Source organism: Tubulanus polymorphus, chromosome 1 (genome assembly GCF_964204645.1).
Source record: "Tubulanus polymorphus chromosome 1, tnTubPoly1.2, whole genome shotgun sequence".
NCBI classification, from domain to species: domain Eukaryota; kingdom Metazoa; phylum Nemertea; class Palaeonemertea; order Tubulaniformes; family Tubulanidae; genus Tubulanus; species Tubulanus polymorphus.
This window is the reverse complement of record NC_134025.1, coordinates 24950395-24969739: the sequence shown is the minus strand read 5'-3', so window position 1 is coordinate 24969739 and position 19345 is coordinate 24950395. Positions and strand designations below refer to the sequence as shown.

General features: G+C 37.2%; 2 protein-coding genes across 2 annotated transcripts; both read right to left on the bottom strand.

Moving 5' to 3' along the window:
• Window positions 1-849: 849 nt before the first annotated feature.
• LOC141912794 (origin recognition complex subunit 3-like) lies at window positions 850-6074 on the bottom strand. The gene is made up of 19 exons (XM_074804194.1): window positions 5970-6074; window positions 5681-5723; window positions 5502-5581; window positions 5276-5417; window positions 4690-4853; window positions 4160-4252; window positions 3904-4064; window positions 3617-3776; window positions 3424-3537; window positions 3209-3342; window positions 2949-3015; window positions 2744-2860; window positions 2588-2667; window positions 2361-2497; window positions 2181-2275; window positions 1827-2060; window positions 1330-1446; window positions 1168-1235; window positions 850-1035 (listed from the first exon to the last, which is right to left on the bottom strand). The coding sequence occupies exons 1-19, from the start codon at window positions 5994-5996 to the stop codon at window positions 930-932; spliced, it is 2139 nt and encodes a 712-aa protein (XP_074660295.1). The 5' UTR covers window positions 5997-6074; the 3' UTR covers window positions 850-929.
• A 2512-nt stretch (window positions 6075-8586) lies between these two features.
• Window positions 8587-18050, bottom strand: LOC141915228 (nuclear receptor subfamily 2 group E member 1-like). The gene is made up of 6 exons (XM_074806692.1): window positions 17902-18050; window positions 14660-14740; window positions 14302-14463; window positions 10501-10910; window positions 9119-9365; window positions 8587-8837 (listed from the first exon to the last, which is right to left on the bottom strand). Exons 1-6 carry the CDS (start codon window positions 18047-18049, stop codon window positions 8587-8589), a joined length of 1299 nt encoding a protein of 432 aa, XP_074662793.1. The 5' UTR covers window position 18050.
• Window positions 18051-19345: the final 1295 nt, after the last annotated feature.

Here is a 19345-nt window from a genome sequence, read left to right as displayed (position 1 = left end):
CAAATATGTTGTACGTCTCGGAATTCAGCGGTAAATTAACGGTAAATGCATACTGGCCTCGTTTTAAACATTGCCATTTCCATAGTATTGGAATATATCTAGGAAAGAAATACGTCCAATGTAACGCTACAAACATTAATGCCATGAATAAGGTCAGATACATTTTCGTGTTTTTCATCCAAAAAGCTAAGTGCTTCAAAGGGAAAGCAACAACTATTAGTCTTTCAACGCTCACAACAACGACTGCCCAATTGCGTAAAGTTTGAAATGTGTAAAATAACGGTAGAACAGGCAAGATAATTTCCCGACCGAAATGCCAGTCGTCAAATCTTAGAATAAGATCACCAAGCACAATATACAAGTAAATAATTCTGAATGGATACATCAGAAAAGCACTGCTTATGAATAAAGTGTCATATATAGCCAAAATCTGGATTGTATGATAGGTCGGATTTTGAAGTCTACGGAATACGAATAAACTGACGATGTTGGAGAAAATACCGACAACAGTTAGAGGTCCATACACGAATATGTATAAGTAAACGCTTAACTGATAATCCCATTTAACGGGAGGTCTCAGTTCATCACAAGACTTAAATATAGTAGTGACATTCATTGCTACCGATTGAAGCCTTCTGAAACTAAATTAATGCTGAATCCACTATTAAATGAAATTGGTTTCAGAATGTCCAATCAGAAACAATCTATATCATTACGAACCTAAACGAATCGATAAGCCTCGAGCATTTACGAGAATTTCATAATTTACATAAGATATTACAAAGAGTACGTACTGGTATACGTCAATCATTGACCAACACGCGAACAAAAGACTTTCACTTCCATTTTTATTGCATTCGGAAATATCACAATCTATTTTAGAAAATCATTTTTATCGGGCAAAATCTTGATGATGAGAAAACTGGTTTTCAACATCCACCCCATGTCAGGCGTGCTACGTGATCGGTTTTTCGTTTCGTCGGTTTGATGAAACCCAAGAACTGTAACTCAGACACGGCTCTGATGAATCGAGCTCTGAAGCAATAATGTTAAGGATAAGAAAGTGTGAAGTCAAAGCAGAGACACAAACAAATATATCTACCGGTATTCTGAAATATCATCAAAATTAGAACAGGTCGTATTAAGTATTTTCCCTAGAAAGGATACTGTAAAACTGGATCAGGCTTTTTTGCGTTTGAGGATTCCTCATCTCCACTGATGATAGTTATAAATGCCTGAAACAATATACAAAAGAAGCCTGTCAACTTTATTCAAGGATCTGCGGGAAAAATAAAGAGGCGGAAAGGCACAATGTGAAAGAGAACAGACCTGCAGCCAATCGTATAGATTAATGAGTCGTCCACATTCCAGGTGCAACTTGTAGACAATACAGATATCGGGCAGTGATAAAGCGATGTGTCCACCATCACATTTCAGTTCATCGTTCTTCATTCAAAAACAAAATCAAATTTCGTACATGTACATATATACAGCTGGAGCACATTAAACTACAGTAGGAGTTTACCCACTATATCCAGATCATTAGACCATCAAACCCGCTTAATCCGGATCAGTTGGGACCAGAACAAATCCATCCAGTTATTGAGAATCGAAATTACGGGGTAAACATCATATTTTACCTATGAATGATATCCGATTGGATGAAAATCCGGATTACTCTGATCTAGATTAAAGGCGTTTGACTGTACATACTTTTTATGAGATACTGATTAGGAACCACATTTACATGCTACACATACTAGTCGATTGTAATAAATAGTTACTGTCAAATCTTTTAATTTCATTAAAATTATCGTTTAATTTACCGGGAGGTAATAGTGAGGATTGCCGAGGCCTGTATGGATTGAAGCTCGAGGTGAAGCCGCAAGATGGCGTTTAATGATCGACGATTGATCGTAGTAAAATGCCTCGTAAAGAGTATAATTCCTATAACAGACGAGATGTTTTTGAACGAGGTTTTCGACGAAAGCGATGCCATCATTACGAAGCTGTTCGTAGACAGTCAATTTCTTTTTCTTCTTGTGCATTTCTTTCAGTTTCTAGAATGAGCAAAAAGAGTGTTTAATCGGTGCAAAATAAAGCACAGACAGTAACTAAGTGAACTCCAACCTTAGAAATAGTTAGATATATAAATGGTTAAATGAATTGAAAGTGCGAACCTGTTTTAAAGTGCTCATATCGGTTTTTTTAGGTAAAGCGCTAATGTCATTTCCTTCTTCTATGTCATTAATATCTTTTCCAACTTCAGCCAAATCTACAAGCAAAGATATAGAGGTTAAGCCCGGGAAGTGGCTCTGAGGGAAATGGTATGTTATGAACTATTCACTAGTCATAATCACCCTCTATATTCTCAAGTTTGTGAACGATGTTCTGTAATTCTTCATATGCCTGTTTTATTTCGTCCGGTAGATCCGATTCTTCCAGACGCGTGATACATTTCTTTAACGATTCTAGCAGTTCATCTCGAGACATTGTCCTGCAAAAATTTACACCGACAATATAGTATCCCCTTTGTGCTACATATCAGTAGCAGGCAAAACCAGAAACAAAAACAGCATAGAAATACCTGAGCAACGTCATGGAGTCCTGAAACTCTTGCATCTCGTAAACATTGTTTAATAACGTTAGACAATAAAGTTCTCGCAACTAAAATGAAAAGAATCAAAATGATTTAATGAAGGTTTTGTTGATTCTATTTGTCATACTAGCAGTACAAATTCACCTGTTTGCCCAGTGGTTGTTTTGGAAGGCCTGATGTCAGAATATTCAAACAATGTAAGACCGGAAAAAAACACCGATGGTAAAGATCCAATTCCTCCGACAATTGCACGATAGTATTCTGGAAAATTGAAGAATGAACAGCCATATGTAAAATGAAGTACCCGGTAAACGAATTGGTGGGCAAATATAATCCCAAACTGACAAACCTTAGTGTGTGTACTATCTAATAGTAGCAACTGCCTTTCCTTCATTGACTTAGCATCCTCCACAAGCCTTAAATAGAACAGCCATTTGATCAAATAAAAAATTTATATTCTCAAATTGTGAGATTTTCCTTTGAATGTTTTACAAAATGTATGACTCAATGATTGGCACTCCCGTTAAGCCAGTTCCTACTTCACAAGGTAAGCGGTATTACTGTATTTTCATTTTATTTTTGGACTAGGCTCTAGGGCATGATAATTACTTTCGATATGAAGTCAATGCTCTGATATCATCAAGTTGTTTATCCGTCATCCTTCTTACGATTTCCTTCGACTTCGTTAGATGACAGCAGATAATGCTTGCTGGATTCGCAGAAAAATGTTCCATCATTGAAAACTGAAATATATTTTTTTCTTTTAACGGCAAATTAATTGTTGAATTTCAGCAAATGAAACCGATTTTTCAGCGTTTATAGACCTGTAATCCGGTGAGGTAATTGTCCACAGAAAAGTCGTGACACAGAAATATATCTAGTAACAACTGAAACACTCTAGCACCAAGTTTGAATGGATATCGGTTCGTCATAACAACCTAGAATTAAAGAATCTTGAAATATACATCAGGAGTAAAAAGAATTCATCTTTGACTTTGGAGTTGAACGTGAACTTACTTCGTTTAACATTTGTTTGAGATAATCAGTAGAAGGAGGAGCCTGGAATTTCTCTAGACATAATAATGAGGAGACGGAATGCGGTAGAAGACGATGCACTGAAGATACTGTAGTTGCGATACCAAAAACCAATACGATAGGGATTTCATGTAAATGATTACTGCAATAAAACAATATCACTTTACGACTGATATAACTAATCCAGATACTAAGTTATTTTTCAAGAAAATGGGCTCTCTGGGAATTTATTACTTATCAAGAAGTAAACATGAGTTTATGACAGTTACCTGCAAATCATGAGGAAGTCTTGTAAAACTGACGGTGTAAATGCTTCCAGATCTTCGAGTACTATGACGACAGGTTTATAAGAAGCATCTGACCTGGTCGATGCTATATTTCCAGCAGCAGTTCTCTTCCTGGGGGATTTACGAGGAGATTGATCTCTCTGCTATGTTGTTTGAATTAAAAAGGCAAAATTTAAAATGCAATATCATTTTTCAGAAAAAGTTCAATTTCAAATAAACAGTTAAACAAGCCACAGACCTTTGAAGTGTGCATGTACCAGCTGGCCACCACAGACATAGAACTGCTAACATGTTTAATCTTCACATCGCATTCGTCCTCTTCATCTGAATTCTGCAAATAACATATCAAAATGAGACTTAGATTTCTAGAAAAGAAAAAATTATGGAAACCATTGTTATGAAAGCCATCATTTGTTACAACTTCCCTAATCAAAAAAACTTTTTCTCAAAATCTGGCAAATTGTGTTTCAATAGATTCTTATGTTGAAAAACTTCTTTTTGATGGGATTGACAATTCAAGAGAAATACGAATGTATGATAAAGAAAACAAAGCACTTCAGTTCGTAGCCTATGATTCATAGTACCGGAATATTGGATAGATGGCATCAGTGAATCAGCCAAACGTATTTCATCGACCATTAGTAGCATGAGTGGAGAGCACAAACATTAGGTGCTATTCAAAAACAGGATTTCTTTCATTAACTTTTTAAATGTTTAAATTAAACATGTTAGTTTGGCATTTTTAATGAGTTTTGGTGTTTTACGTACCATATCACTTCTGCTGCCCAGAAGCTGTGAAATAAGTTTCGCGAGTAAGTTTTTCACTTTCGTCGAATCTTTCGATTGTAAAACCACGACATGTGAAGAAATTTTCTCTTTGATCGCAGATATCATATGTTTAAACATAGCTGCATGATCTGTCACATTCACTCCTAAATTGAAATGAAATATTAGAAAATAATCGAAATCCAGCAAAAGAATAAGCATAAAAACTAAATATCTTATTTTTATATCTTATTTTCACCTTATCAAATGCAATTATATATAGCTGATACACATTCAATTCAGTTCAATTCTAATGTCTTACTAGTTAGTACCCCAAGGCTGTACAGTCAAATTTTAACTGATCACATTAGAACTAAGTTGAGATACTGTCAACAGAGGTCTTGTATTTAATTTTTGTTCACATAGGCCTATGCCATGTTAGTTAGTCATCAAAGTATGACTTTTACTCCAGTTTCAGTGGCCTGTGCTTGATGGATGGAGGTATTATGGGAAGTATTGTAAATGGTCTATAAGCTAGAGGTAAAGGTAAATCAAGTGATAAATGTCAATAGTCTAATAGTTCACCTACCAGTAACCAACGCTGCAGTAGGTATCTCTGGTATGCGCTGATGGCTATCATGCTTTTGCAACAATGAAAATCCTCTATGCGACGACTGGATAAAATCAAATAAATCGCCATAGATTTTTGTCATCAAGCTTGTCTGGAAATCCTAGGCAGAGAAATTACAAAAACGAAAATAGAATGATGGAGAAGTGAGAATTACTTTGATCTGTAGTTGGAATATTGGAAGTACCTTTATGTTAATTTTGAGCTCTGACCAAGATTCTTGGTATAGCGTTTCTCTCTGTTTCTGCCCTGGATCTCTATAGTTCTCTAACCAAAACAACACAATCAGTTTTGATAATGATAAACCTTAGTTAAGATTCGTATTTGTTAGTTTACACTTCACAAAGCAAATTCTACCATTCTTACCTAATACTACAGCCTTCTTTTTACCCTTGAATGCAAAGCAACCCTATACGAAATACAAGAAGTAAATCAAATTAAGATCTCCTATCTATAATAAAGAAGTAAAATATAATTCTCATATACTAGCGGCATTTATGATTCTTCCCCGCTTTTGACTGACAGGTGTACAAGAGTCCAGCAGGGTTGAGTAGACCAATCGACAAGGAAAACTATTTTAATCATTACAAATATACAATTGACAAAGTTAAACTAATGCATCCAGATAATACAGAAGTATCAAAATATATCAGACCTTTGAAACTGAGCCACTTGTAGACATGGTAAAAGCTATAAATGCGGAAAGATTGCGGAATTATTGTGTTTGACAACAAATTTCATTCATGAACTTGAAACTTCCGCGTTCGAGTGTGGAGAACCTACTCACTTGCCAGGGCGACTTTCAAAAAAGAAGGAAGTCAGTAGTAACAAAACACAAATAGATACACCGATTCTTTAAAGACAAATATCATATGAATATATGACAGTATCGTTTTTATCTAATCGTTTTATAGATTCATCACAGATTTAATATTTGTATATTTTTGGGATTCGAGTCTAGTAAAAGTTGCAATCACGCCGCGCTATTCGAGGGATCGGGAATATGTATATGGGCACGGACTCTGCGGGCTACCGCCGGAATTGTTGAAATCGATTTCGGGCCTGATATCTCACACATCTAAATTTCGATTTGAGATAACCATTCCTTTTTGGAGGCTGTAGCATTCGAAACCAATTTTTTCCTGAAACAGCCTACTTTCATTCTTTCATTCAAAATGCGAACACCGAGCAAACATGGTCACGAGTTTTAGTCGTAATTCGAATCAAGGGCCCGCTGCTCGGTTTTGTGGTCTTTTGCAAATCAACAAACAACCAAAGCAAACAACTCTAACAAGATCATGATTGTTGAAGTCATTAGAATGACTGATGTCATTTGTTGGCATCAAGATGATTGCTTAACTCTCAAAACCCATCACCAAAAACCACCTCGTTAGACACGTATTGCCTCCGAACACAGCGTCTACCGAGGGACGTTTTGGCGGGAAAGTGTCGCGAACTGACACGTTACTGACTACTGAGTGTGCTTCCACTCTGGAAACGAATACTGCAAATTGAAATTTGCCACCGCAAGCTAAATAAAGCCTAATAAAATATACATGAGCGTGCCATTTGAAGAACTTGTCCTTTCACTTATGAGAGAACTTCTGTGTCTACTGCCGCAAATGATTTGCCAGTGAGAGTCCTATTTCGCCGAGAGAGCGAATTTTCCGCCTGTTTGCCACTGACTGAAGATAACCCTCTGAGAAGTTCGATAATTTCTAAGCCGAGACAGAACATATTAAGGTAAATTGTTTGGCAAACATTTAAGGGCATAATGCTCACATCTCTCTTCTAAGTGTCTTTTTGAGGGAACGGCTGAAACGATTTGCTAATAGTTTGATCCTACCGTCGCATTACACGGCCAAGCATCAAATGTATGTCGCTTTCCCACGTTTAACGCAGCAACGGATGCTGACTGCAGCCACGATTTCATCTTCCTCCTCTGAGTTATCATCGATTGCTTTGTAGTGGTTCTTTTAGCGGCAAATTGATCTTTCTTCATCGGCTTTGACAAAGACAATCACGGGATCTCAGAAACTGTCCGAGCGCAGTCCAACACACACTTACCTTTGATGTAAAGTAAACATTTTACCGAACCTTCAAATATCACTTTTCGATTGGATAAATACTTCATTATTCTCTTATTTTCACTAAGAAAGAATATCCTCTAGTCATTTTTTCGTATGATACTTGATGCGCTATTTTCAAAAATCGAATATTGTCCTCGGCTTATTTATCATATGTGCGCGGCTAACAGCAGTTGCAAATCATGTTCAATTTATAAAAGAATCTAATTATCCCGGTAATTGACTATACCACCTAATATATTGATTGAAATATCAATCCTAAGTAATAAGCTGACGGTTCATTATGATGTTATATTTTCTTAACTGGGAACTGCATTTCACATGTGTAATAAGAAATAGCCTGGTTTTCTTTCAACTGGTTATTTTTCACTTCTCAAAAATTGAAGATCTTCTCATTGTTAACAAACTCTTCGCTCTTCTGGAAATCATGGCTATAGTTTAAATCCAAGTCTGTTTAGATTTGCCGTGTCGAAATGCTTCTTCCCATAAATGTAAAATAACCGCACCCGTCTCGAGTAAATGAGAGATTTTTGCACAACCAGGAAAAATTACATGAATTTCAAAAATCCAAAATACAGTCAGTAATTTTTTTTCATAAATAACAACTCAATAATTTATTTTCCATATATACATGCGTACATAAATCTAATTTATATATTACATCAGTACATGATATCAAATTCTTCTACGTAGCTTCTCGTGTCCCTTAATGATGTTTTTGAAGGGTTTTTTATGAATGAGCAATTCAGCGGTGTGTACGTGGACCTCGTTGATATTCATTTACAACAGCCGTGATTACAAATACTTTATACATAAAACAATGAAATAAATAGATTTGTAAAATAAATAAATAATGATTATTAACATTTGTCAGATATAGGTTTATATACAGCATGTCATGCAATGCTCTCAGCTCAATATAAAGAATTCAACCCGTTTGAATTTAATTAAGATCTCATGCTCAGTTTTAAATTCGTCACATCGTGTACAGTTCGAATAAGCAAAATTATATAGTTTCTTTATTATGATTACTGCAACATCGACCACTTAGCTTTAACATGTCGACTATTGGAGCATATGGAGCCAAATCATTGGAAATTAACTTACGATTTCCGTTATCAAATTGTACTCATAATTTTGCAGTGCTTTTTGTATAAATTAATTTGTTTTCGCTCCTCCAAGAAACTATTGTAACTTGTCGCTCTGGTAAATATCACAAATAAGTCGGTCGATTGGGATTTCGCCGATTGTCTCTTTGAAGAACAGTCTTTCTATAGCGTTACAGCTTATACCCCTCAGACACGGAAGTATCAGTAACAGCTTACCGAATCTGGTCGCCTGATGTGGATAAACCCGACGAATATAATCGCCCAATATCACCTGCGACTGATCTTGTAAAGTCTCCACACTACTCGGATCGCGAAGACCAAAAGTCTCTGCAAAATAGCCATAAATAGGAATTTAACATTTAGTATCAATCAATTACCAGGGACGCTAGATCAGCACTTTTTAACTTTTGACTGAAAAGAAATAACTTTTACCCTATACCCAATAATTTTGTAATGATTGAGATGATGATATATGGCAACTTTTCAATATCAATTTCAAAATGCATGGATTTACCCTAGGTCTCTAGCACGGGCACATAAGAGACAAAAGAGCCCTGCGAATTACATAAAAACAAATTACAAGCGTGATTGAAAAAATGAATTCTTACCAGGTCTAAATATGATAATGGCTTTAAGGCAAGCATACTCGGTGATGTCGACGTTGAACTGTAACAATCTGCTGACTACGTCTTTAATGTAGCGAATATCTGATAAAAATGTCGCCATTTTCTCGCTTCCGATGTGTTCTCGGGAGACGTTTGCGCAGTCGAGTATACTCTGTACTTCTAGGGGTACCCTCCATTGGGCCAGGCTCAGAATGAATAAGTCCCGCCACGATTCCTCCAACAAGATGATCTAAAAAATGAATTAGAAAAATATGATGTACACGGATTCTTTAGACGTCGTGTGAATTTTACTCCAATTTTCAACTGAACAAAATTGAACTAGAACCCAGTAAATTTGACACTAATTTAGTGTTTAGAGTTGAAAGATTACAAAGTTGGTACTGGTCCCAATATATGATACATTTATCAAACACAGACTAGACACTAAACTGAAGGGTTTTATTACATGTGTTTATGCAAAGTGAAATGCTAATCCATCAATTGTGATTATTGTTGTAGTGAATGATTTGATGTTGTGATTTTGTCTGAGGGAACGGACAGACATCTGATTGCGTATTCTTGTTTTAGGTATATTGTATTGGTTACAATCAGACAATAAGTAATTAAGAAGGACGCTTAAGATATTATACGAAGATGCTCTTGATTATGTTAACAACCATTCACTCGATTGGGTGTTGATTAAGTGCCATTCTTACTTCGAGCGAGCCGATGTTCAGATAAGTGAACGAAGAGCGAAGATTTGTTAATTACATTCGCATTGATTACGTCGTGACCGGGGCCAAAACTAGTTCATATTCAGTATACGATTGGACGAAATGCAACCAACTATATAATAACTATCGGTCTATCATTCATTGCGTAATAAAATCTATGGTCCCCCGATGTTTCAAATCTATTCTCAAACTCCGTTGTGGTTACGGCGCGTGTGCACCGTTTATCATATTGTACGTATGTTATTGAGAATTTCCCGAAGGATCTTTGCCAATTCTGAAGACAATTGTGACAAGCGAAAGTGAATCTCAGTGGGAGATCGGCGGCATAGCCACCCACGTATTTTCTAGCGGTCGAACAGGTGGAAAAATTCATGAAATGACGTATACTACAACATGGTTATATATACTGTTTTGCCGTTAGAAATGACGTGGATTAAAAAGGTTGCAAATGAAAGAATAATATAAACCGACGGATTGAGATGTTGTGCGTTGAATATCGATTTCCTATGGGTAAAGTTTCAAAATCGAGACTAGGGATTAGTTCACTTGGCCAAATAACCAAATCAAACAAAATTTTAACTAAGAGCCCATTTTTACACTTGTTTAGACAATACATTTTGCCTACATCGTTATTGCCTAAAATGTGTTTACCTGATCTCTACTTGGTAACGTTTTGAACGAAGGTACGTGTTTGATCCATCCGATAATTGCAAACAACATCCGAGCAGTCACCTCTTGTAGCGATTCTCTGGCGATTGTTGGCACTTGAAATGCTGACGGTTCACTCTGGACTTTTGGCTGTTCGATGCTCGGTAAAATCTGCAACGGGCAAGTTATCGGCGACTCCTGATACTGCTCGGCTACGAGCAACGTTTGCAGAAAAGAAGCCGACAAGATGGGCTCAGGCGATAGCGTTGATGATGGTGACATGTCCCCACGGCACGTTAAACTCAGATCTATAGGACTTTCAGCCGATTTTGAAGAGCCACCAGAAGAAAGCATTTGCTGAGAATCATTTGATTTGCTTTTAGGTTTTCGAGGGCCTCGTTCATGTTGCACAGCTGAAATGATAAGAACGAGAGCTATTTTTGAAATTTCTTGCACCTCAATTTCTTTCAAAGGTCTTCGTTCAGCTTAAATACGATCTACAAGATTTCATCTCGATTAGTAAATCCAAGATCTTACGAAAAATTGCCCCGCATTGGAAAATCTATTGAAAATTTTATACCATTTGGAATTTACTCAGCAGATGTCGCCAATCATTGTGTTTGCTTATCAAACAGTTTCGTGTCTTCGGGTCACAGGTGAATTGCTCGTAAATTCATTTCTTTAAAAAGTCGCATTTGATGGTGAACCATGAAAAGCGTGGCGAATCCCGAATGTTGCCTGAAGAAATCAATTTAACCTGGCAACTGCTTGATTTCACTTTACCAATTAAAGTGTGCAACCGTCATCAATCCTTTCATTATGTTTCCAAGTTGAATTTAAAAAGATCAATGTCACTTATGATGCCCGGCGGCAAGAATAAAATGACGACCACATGTTTCAAAACCACAAGCAGAAATTTATATATCTGAATAGCACTGAGCCTTGAACGTCGAGTACAAAACGTACTCAGGGAGAATATTTTTTTTATCCAAAATTAGCTTATTTTCTCAAAAATGAAATAATATGTTCATATTTATAAGATAGTCTAATCTTAATCAAGACCAATGATTAAGATATATATTACGTACGATATCAGAAAAAAATTGTTTATCAAATCAGTATACGGTCCCATAAGAATACCTTCAAATAACTAACTCATTATTCGTTTAAAGAGACAGAAGCATGCATTTCTTGCACAGCCAATTGTCGGGCGATGAACAGCCAATTGGTTGCATGGATTATTACGTGAATGACGGGGCTCTTATAGATTTATTGTCACTAGAAACCACACGCATGTCAGACGGTCTTTAAAGTAAAACTACATCATCAATATGTGACAGGAGATGTTGATGTCCAATGAAACTGAACTCTCCACGCGCGCTGACGAAGAGGCTCTGTGATAAACTGGTTTGTCGATACAGTCAAAAGTCTCTCTGGTTCGAGGAGGATTTCGAATCGACCCCGGGAATCGGTCGTTAAGTTTCCGTGTCTAGAAATCAATCGGGAACTCTCGGTTTGAAATATTCTATAATTCCGACCGGTTTCACCGCCGTACGGATAGGCTGTGTGTCGTCAGGTTAGGCGGATATTTGTGTTTCCCATAGCTTTTTTTTAGATCTGGCTGATTAATTGCGGGATATTATTCTGAAAATATCTATCCAAAACGATATTATTTCTTGAATTCGATTAACACAATTGATGGATATACATTTCCATCATCTAAGTTTCTACCTGCCACCTTATCATAATAATAATAATTTTTAAGAAATATTTTTTTTCGTTCGGAGAACAGGAGCTGCGTGCTACACAGCCTGCCCTTTGTCTAATGTATCATTTTCCACGTCAGTCATTTCTGGCGTCATTAGCCGTAGTCATTCAGCTTCGTTAACTTGTTCGGGAGAAAAACTGGCAACGAATTCTGGTAAATGAACATCTCCTCTGTCGTGAGCGACTTAACTTTTATTCCTACCGTCCTTATCCGGTATAATTTTCCGCACAATGCGACCAGCTGTATTTTGTTGTTAGCTTTCCCACTAAAGAGCGTCGTCTGAGCCACTGTGTTGACAGATCGTGGTACGCCCGCTAAAGCACGGCTCATCATGGGCGTATTTCGACCATGGTTACATTAAGTCACAGATTAAGAGATACATGACAAGCCAATAGATCGGTATCAATTCATGTGATTGAGTTAAGAAGATTAGATCTAAAGCAGATATGGAAGCCAAGAATCCAATGAAAGACACGAACGTCGATATCAATTGTAAACTTGGACGGTGCCCCATGTACAAACTGACGGCACGTAACATATTCAATCTATTGTAGGAAAATACACGAAATAAAAATCTGATAAGCTTAAGAAAATAAACCCGCGTAAAAACGGTGCATCTCGAAGTAAACGAACAAGCTAACGCAGTAAAGATTGACAGGTAAAAGGCAATGTCACACGGCAGCAAATCTAAATTGAAGCTTTTGATTATCATTCGCAATTTGGCGCAATGTCAAATGCCTGTCGCTCGCCTCATTGAGCTGAACTGGTCCAAGTTGCTTAGATGATCTTGTAGTGTCGATCTGTCAAAGATCCACCAACTTGTCACTTCCGCTCGAGTTATCCCAGCTATCGAATTCATATTTACCATTCGCAGTGAATGCAGCGTGCCAATTTTCCACCAGTTTACACCAACAAATAACGTTCAGCCATTTTATACAATATATTTTCATGTTACATATTTTTACCGATCGTCGACATTTAGGCAATTTTTTTGCCAGATGAAATCGATCTCAGAAAGAAATATAGTTTTCATAACCATGTCCCCGCAGACGAATGGGATCCATCTCATAAGCTGTATATATATGTTTATGAAAACCTTCCACATAATATCAGAAAAATAAATATGAAATTCTTAGAACGGTTGGTACTCTAAGTGTATGCACAGTATAATTAGCTACAAACTTTAAGCAAACATGCTGGCTTTTTCACAGTTTAATTGACAATCCTTTTCGAATAGGAAACCACTGAAATGAACAGAAAAGTCCACGCGCACGGGTGCACGTATCCCCTGCAGACGTTTTCTTCCCAGCGCGCTTTTCACGGATATCAATAGGTTGTGTTCCTTTTTTTAGGAAGACGTCAGTCGCCACGCGGCATTGTCGCGTCTTCGGTACACGGCTCAAATGTTTCGCTTTAAGACGTTTAGAGAGCTCGTCAATTTCAATAAAACGACGGGGGGATATTTCGGAGCCGTTAGGCGTTTGTTCTCGGTGCATTAAATGATAAATTGACCTGAAATGAATAATCAAGATGAAGGCAGACGGACAGCATATTGCGTCTTTTGTCGCCAGTACTTGTAAGGGCACTCGAATATTCTACAATAGAAGACCCGCGAACGAATCCAATCAAGTAAAATTGTAGATTCTAAGTTTGATGTAATTTACACCGCAAAGGATTCCCTCCGGCAAGATCCGTTACATTTTAAGTTCATCGAGATCTCACAGTGATCCGACACACAAATTAGCCTCAGATTCTATTAATATTATATTTTCATTTTTGTGTGAATTTGGAAATTTCTGTATTACTGCAATTACCAGTTCCGTTTTATACATTTCTTTCAAAAATCGTCGCTAGTTTCAAAGCGGTGCGAGAATGTAGAAAACCATACGAAAAAATATGCATTCTGAAACTGACCGATACATGACCACGAAAAGACCGACATTGAAACTACTAAAAAGGATATTAAACCTTTTATACATCGGCGGGAGTAGTTTAAAAGTAGCTGAATATGAAAATAAATGTAAATTCTAACGTACCGTCTTTGTTCATATCGGCCTCAAAACACTTCTTAAGACGACAGGCTCGACATTGATTACGATGTGTTTTATCAATGGGACATCTTCCCTTTGAATCACCTTGAGCTTTGCACGTGTAAACACGGTTGCGATGAATACTTCTTTTGAAGAACCCGGAACAACCTGAAAGACAACACCGATACCGTGACAAAATTTGAAAAAAGACGAATCGAGTCTTCATTAAAGAAATCGGGTTTTTTATATTATTGATGATCAATTGTGAAATCAAAGTAACGCATTAAAAATTACATTATTTTGCGTATAATATGTGGTTTGCCGGCATAGATTACGTCGATCGTACGAATATTTTTTCACTTACCATCACAACTGTATATTCCATAATGTTTACCAGAACTTCGATCGCCACAAACCTTACACGGAATATCCAGAAGGCGGTCACCTAAAGAATCCAAACACAGAATCATTCATCATGTATTCAATTAGTTAGTTACCTAATCGTTGGTGGTAAGCTTTTATAATCGGGTGGTCTTTGTGAAAATCTATGATCGTAAAACTAAACCGCAGACATGTTACTGACTGGTATTCAATACGAGTCGAGTAGCCTACATAGAAACAGTTTAGAAATTCAATTAATGATGAATATATGGACGTGTTAATTCAGTCTTTAAACAGAATGAAGTATCAGTTCTATACATTATGCTAATCGAAACGACGGTTAGAAATTGAATAATGATGAAGCGATTTTCCTGGTTTATGACTTGCTGCTGCGTTAGCATGCAATCTGACCAAGTCATCCGTCCACATATTTTCCCCTTACCCACACATTACCATCGCGTGCAGGAAAACCGCGATTCGATTACAAATATACTCGATTTCCTCGCCAAACGACTCACTTGATTTTGAATTGAGCGTCTACATATCGGATTTGCACGTGCGAGTTTAGAAATATTGGTGTAACACGGAGAAATGACAGGTCTAGAAATGATCGATGGGGATATATTTGAATTAATTCGTTAACTGCCATTAGATAAGCAAAACGTTTTATCTCTAAATCAAATGGATATAGAATTCTATATTTTCAAAATCGAACGAAAAACTTAAAAATTTCCAAAGACCTATCTGAAAGCGGGAATCTTTTCTGAGTTTTACTGAAATTTCAAATCGATGCTAAGTGTATCATGAAATCTTCGAGTGCCCGTGAACAAATACATTCGCACGATGCGAAAAAAATTTGAGAAACATGCGCCAATCAGCTCTCGAGATGACTAGTATTAATCCGCGACAAGTCACAGCTCAGAGAGTGCCGAGAAAAGTAGTTCGACTTGATCGGATAAATTCTATACTCCCCGGGAAGTCAGTGAAGCACTATTATCACTGTATCAATTTTAATACCTTCCTCAACTGCGTCAGTTGCACGTCGACTGAATAATCACAGACGCCTAAAACGGCTTTATACCGTTTTGTTTTGATAGTTTCGAGCACTTTCGAGAGCTGCATAGGCGGAAAATGCTAAAGTTTTAAATCGCAGATAAGTGTTTTTTCAATTAACTTGTAGAAGATTTCAGTGGCGCTAATAGTCGAGTACTCGAGAGTATAAATTGTTCCAATCGTTATCGGCTGTGTAAGTTGTTCAACTTTCAAATTTCAGAAATTCCAAATGTTAAAATCGATTGGATTTTTACTACTTTATGTCTTCGTTTACTAAAACTAAACATCGAAAAGATGTAATAATGTCTAGTTGTTCCAAGTCCCTTATTAGTACAAAATAAATTTTGGTGCAAAATTAATGTATACTCTCTTGTGATTATTTTCTTTGCTTTATGATAAATCTAGTAAGAGATTCATGCATTATATTTAGTTTAAAAAGTATAGCATATAAACATGGTTTTCTTTCTTGATAAAAATGCTAAGTATGGACTTTTCTTGATCGACTGTACAGAATAGCAATGCAACGTATACATTTCGTTATCTACAAGGAACAATTTGAATCTTTTCTGTAATTATCGAACTTTTCCATCTATCTTTTAACATACGCTTAGGTTTCTCCCTAGATCAGTTGGTTATCATCTCGTAGGAGCTGAGTTTTTTCCATCGAAGACTCCTGGGACTCGGAGCAGACGTTATTTTATCCACTTATATGAACGACTGTGACGAGTCCGATTCATTAAACTTGTCAGTAGCATTGCTCATCAGTTCATAATAGCCCCGGGTTGGCAAATGAGCAAAAGTCAAAGAAGTGGATTTGTTGAGCTCTCGAAGGAGTTTAGCTTTTCATTAACTGCTCGAATGGTGTGCTGTAGAGTGAAAGCTGTCAGTCGGACGACCCCGACGCCGTAAAATGTATTGTATTCGCAATCTCCCTGGGAAAAAATGTCTTTGCAACAACTGTTATCGATGGAGAACATCACAAATTAATACATGAGTGACGATCATGTTATTATTTTTACATGTTGCATAATGATGCTTTATTGCCTTTTGATAAGCAATATTATATTTCACTTTCCGTTAAGATTTCGTGTAAGAGCGAGACGAGAAAACTCCGACTTTGGCGTCGCTATTTTCGTGTTTTTTTTTCAATCCTTTTGAAATTGACTAGTCGCGATTATTTCCCTGTATCAGCGGAAGGATTGGCGATGGAACTTTTCTCCGAGTTGACGATAAATGATCCCAAAAATGATGCGAAAAGGTAGTCAGTCTTCTCTGTGGTCCCTTTTCAACCGTGCAATGATAATTAAGAATGCTGTCTTGTGATGTTGTTCAGCCAGCAGTCATCAAAAGACGACATCGATGTAAAATCTTAATAAAAAGGGAAACCTATCTCACCTCGTGCTCATCCGAGCGGACTGCGTGTCCACTTTACCTTAATGGATGACAAATACTGAGAACGTTTTGTTCATTGACTTGGATGTATCAGATCAATGCCACCAAACGATGGTAAACTCTATTGATCGGGTTTTCTCCTCAGCGGAAAAAACCGCGGTCGGTCAAAATCGAGAAAGTTTTCTCTCGTGTCCATCATTCGTAGAGAGATAGAGAGAGAGAGGAGAGCGCTCGATCCATAAAACGCTGAGAACCTCGGCAAGTATTGAAAGTTAATAGGATTAGCGAGTTGAGACACGATACACGACTTAAGTCAGATGAGATTTATTTCAAATCAATGTCCGCTTATCTAACAAGTAGCTTTGACTTCATCGGTTTTTTTTCAGTGTAGCAGCAAAATATCGGAAACAACCGTAGAAACATTTTGAAAAGCGATAAGATCCGGTCGAAGAATAACAGCCATTGGAAAATCACAGAGAGGAAGTAGAATTAAGAATATGAGTAATTTCCAATATTTGTGCGTGGCTCCAATTTAGTGAATGATTCCCCATAAATGGAAGAGGTTTTTTGAAGTTGAAAAATTATTTATACTTTTTACGCACCGGTATATTTCAAGAAGCAACTATCAAAAATATATACTATCGTGAGGACTATAAATAACTAAGAATTTTAGTGAACCTTCATCCGATAATCACAATAAGTGACTTAAGGAAGTCCCCGAAAATAAATCGTTAGAAAAATCAGAATACAAAATTTGTAAATGTATTTAGCTCTACTTACTTTTTGCCGAGCCACTTGGAGGGAGTTGCGTAGCGATCATCATCGTCGGACTAGAACTCCGGGACATCATCGACTTTTCCAGCGACACTGTTGTTAATGACTGTGGTTCGGACGTTTCGTGTCCAATCTTCGCCACGGACAAAAGCATCTGTAATGAAACCAGTCCCATGAAGTTGACAAACGGCTATTTCATGTTCGTCGGCGAAAATTAGTCGAAAACCAGTGAAAGGCGGAGACGACAGTTTTCCGGACTTAAGCGTAAAATCAGTAGGTCATTTTATGTTGGCGGCGAATTTCATTAGAATCCCGAAGAAATGCGCTAACTTCCTTCATACAAAATTTATAATGATGGTGTTGATGAGCGTGCTACTTATAAAATAAATTTCGTTTATCACCTTTTGTTGCACAAAATTCTTTCTAATTAGAATTGCGCGCAGTTTCGCTTATTGCTAAATGTATAGACTTGTATTAAGGAAATATCTCAGTAGAAAATGCCCATAGGCGAACAATCCACGTCGGAAATGTTACATGGGGATTTTGAAATGATTATGCAAGACTAGTAACCAATATCTGCGGGGCCCAGTGTCTCATCATCGTAGTCAGTTAATGAAAAGTCAAGACTCGCGGCTTACAGAGCCAAAATCTGTGCGTTCTCACGACAGATAAAGAAGATACAGCCATCTCATTGAACTTTGCTAAAGGAAGTAATACTAGCGCAATAATTAGTTCCCCTTCAGCATTACAAACACATACTTTCCATACATGTTACATTATGGTCAATGGCGGGTCTTGAAGTCGATATATCGTCATCAGACAAAAGTCGCGGAAGAGTTGGGATCAAAGTTGTCAGGTGATGATGTACCCAGCGGTAGTCGCATTGTCCACTGATTACTGTCACACCTCGTCTATATAAACAGAGTAACTCATTAACTTCAGAAACCACGCGAACCCTTAGACATCTTAATCGACTCAAGTGAGAACAGTGTGTCCTCGAACAATTACTGACAAGTCACAATGGTGGAAAGTCTGTTCGTATTACGATTAATGTATTCTGGTCCTATGAAAGTCTGGTCAAATATATTGTATTTTCTATGGATTCATGCTTCGGAGGAGAGTGTAATACCTATTTCAGACCCTCAGATCCCGCTGACTTAGGATGAAGATAGTTGATAATGTTGAAATGGAAATCGGAAACATGTAATAGATATATTAGATTTTTTTTAGAATTGAAACTTTCCATGGAAACTTTCTTTCAAATGTTGGTAAAACCATCCAACTATAAATATTGAGAAACTTCGGACAGTGATTTCCCTCGGGGCGTGTAGCGAGTTCTGGGGCATCTAATGTTCTACAACTGCTCGCTTTTAGTTTATCAATATTTGCAATATCAATTAACGTATGATTCCCCATAATTCACCATCGGTGTCTTAACGTTAATAGGTGA

What these genes read in the sequence shown, in the direction of transcription:
- LOC141912794 (XM_074804194.1), bottom strand. Translation starts at nt 5,996, where the DNA reads ATGTCTACAAGTGGCTCAGTTTCAAAG. An exon ending in TAGATAGTACACACACTAAG is followed by an intron (nt 2,861 to 2,948) that starts GTTTGTCAGTTT and finishes TCAATTTTCCAG; the next exon opens with AATACTATCGTGCAATTGTC. An exon ending in ATCTATACGATTGGCTGCAG is followed by an intron (nt 1,236 to 1,329) that starts GTCTGTTCTCTT and finishes ATATTGTTTCAG; the next exon opens with GCATTTATAACTATCATCAG.
- LOC141915228 (XM_074806692.1), bottom strand. Translation starts at nt 18,049, where the DNA reads ATGCTTTTGTCCGTGGCGAAGATTGGACACGAAACGTCCGAACCACAG. An exon ending in GGCCGATATGAACAAAGACG is followed by an intron (nt 10,911 to 14,301) that starts GTACGTTAGAAT and finishes TTATCATTTCAG; the next exon opens with CTGTGCAACATGAACGAGGC. An exon ending in CGTTACCAAGTAGAGATCAG is followed by an intron (nt 9,366 to 10,500) that starts GTAAACACATTT and finishes TTCATTTTTTAG; the next exon opens with ATCATCTTGTTGGAGGAATC.